The 1,256-nt window shown below is 44.7% G+C and overlaps 1 protein-coding gene across 5 annotated transcripts in view; it reads left to right on the forward strand.

Moving 5' to 3' along the window:
* Positions 1–1,256, forward strand: part of SRSF5 (serine/arginine-rich splicing factor 5) — a 5,319-nt gene that overhangs the window by 643 nt on the left and 3,420 nt on the right. For 4 of the 5 annotated variants that reach the window (XM_014549157.1, XM_005877942.2, XM_014549156.1 and 1 more), the window contains exons 2-4: positions 313–457; positions 765–835; positions 972–1,070. In XM_014549157.1, the coding sequence (XP_014404643.1) occupies positions 332–457; positions 765–835; positions 972–1,070 (296 nt within the window). In that variant the 5' untranslated portion in view covers positions 313–331. Of the gene's footprint in view, positions 1–6; positions 216–312; positions 458–764; positions 836–971; positions 1,071–1,256 lie in introns of those variants that run through there. The other variant, XM_005877943.2, reaches the window with a different exon arrangement.

Raw genomic sequence — 1,256 nt, forward strand, 5'->3', positions numbered from 1 at the left:
CTTCTCGGCCTTTCCTAACTGCGGCAGATGGGAGGGGGCCAGAAGAGCCGGGGCGAGTGTGAGGCTGCGCAGTTCCGGAGGCGGCAGTGGGCGTTGCGGTGGCTGCGTTCTGGGCCCAGGGAAGGATCGTGTTGGGAGCCGAGTTTTAATTTTGTCTGCAAGAGACCCGGCCTAATAAGAGGCACTCTTGGCAATCTTGTTTATAACATCACCCGGTAAACATTTTATTTTATGCCGTTCATGTTTTTGACCCCTGGACCAGCCATTCTTCTGACATTCACGCGGGGTGTCTCCACTGAATTATTCTAACAGGAAGTACTAGCCGGGCGTCATGAGCGGCTGTCGAGTCTTCATCGGGAGGCTAAATCCAGCGGCCAGGGAGAAAGACGTGGAAAGATTCTTCAAGGGATATGGACGAATACGAGATATCGATCTGAAAAGAGGCTTTGGTTTTGTGGTGAGTGTTTAGAACTGGTTGGATTATCTGTTGTTACGCTGGTAAAGCTTTTGATGAGCAACGTTTTTTTATCTTATTGAGGCAGGTAGAGTATCTTTAGAAAATGCGTGCATCCTGAAGGCAGTGAATTTCCTTAAGGAAGAAAAGAACCTCACTGCTGACTGGTCACTTGTCAAATAGGCTTATTGATAGGGTACTGTCATTAAGATACTTCCTTATCTGTTAAATGTTTTTAGTGCTCCTATTGTTGTAGAATACACTTTTAAGACTGCCAAGTATTATATATTTTTTCATGCTTGTATTTTAGGAATTTGAGGATCCCAGGGATGCTGATGATGCTGTATATGAACTTGATGGAAAAGAACTCTGCAGTGAAAGGTGAGAATCTTAATTTTAGTTTTATAGTTAGTTAGCATTGTAAAATAGAGCAGACTAGGGTGTGTTGGGGTATTTTCCTAAGTAGATCTCTTACATAGTTTGTGTGGATAATGAAGATTTTTATTCTCTTCCTTAGGGTTACTATTGAACATGCTCGAGCTCGATCTCGAGGTGGGAGAGGTAGAGGGCGATACTCTGATCGCTTTAGTAGTCGCAGACCTCGAAATGATAGACGGTATGTGATGGCCAGTGGCTGTTTCGAATAATCATTACTGCATGACTATTTAATGATTAAGTACTGTCCTGTATAATAGCCTAATATGCAAAGTGAACAGCGGAACGACCAGTCGCTATGACATGCACTGACCACCAGGGGGCAGACGCTTAACGCAGGAGCTGCCCCCTGATGGCCAGTGAGCAC

Source organism: Myotis brandtii, unplaced genomic scaffold (assembly GCF_000412655.1).
Source record: "Myotis brandtii unplaced genomic scaffold, ASM41265v1 scaffold536, whole genome shotgun sequence".
In the NCBI taxonomy this organism is placed as follows: Eukaryota; Metazoa; Chordata; class Mammalia; order Chiroptera; family Vespertilionidae; genus Myotis; species Myotis brandtii.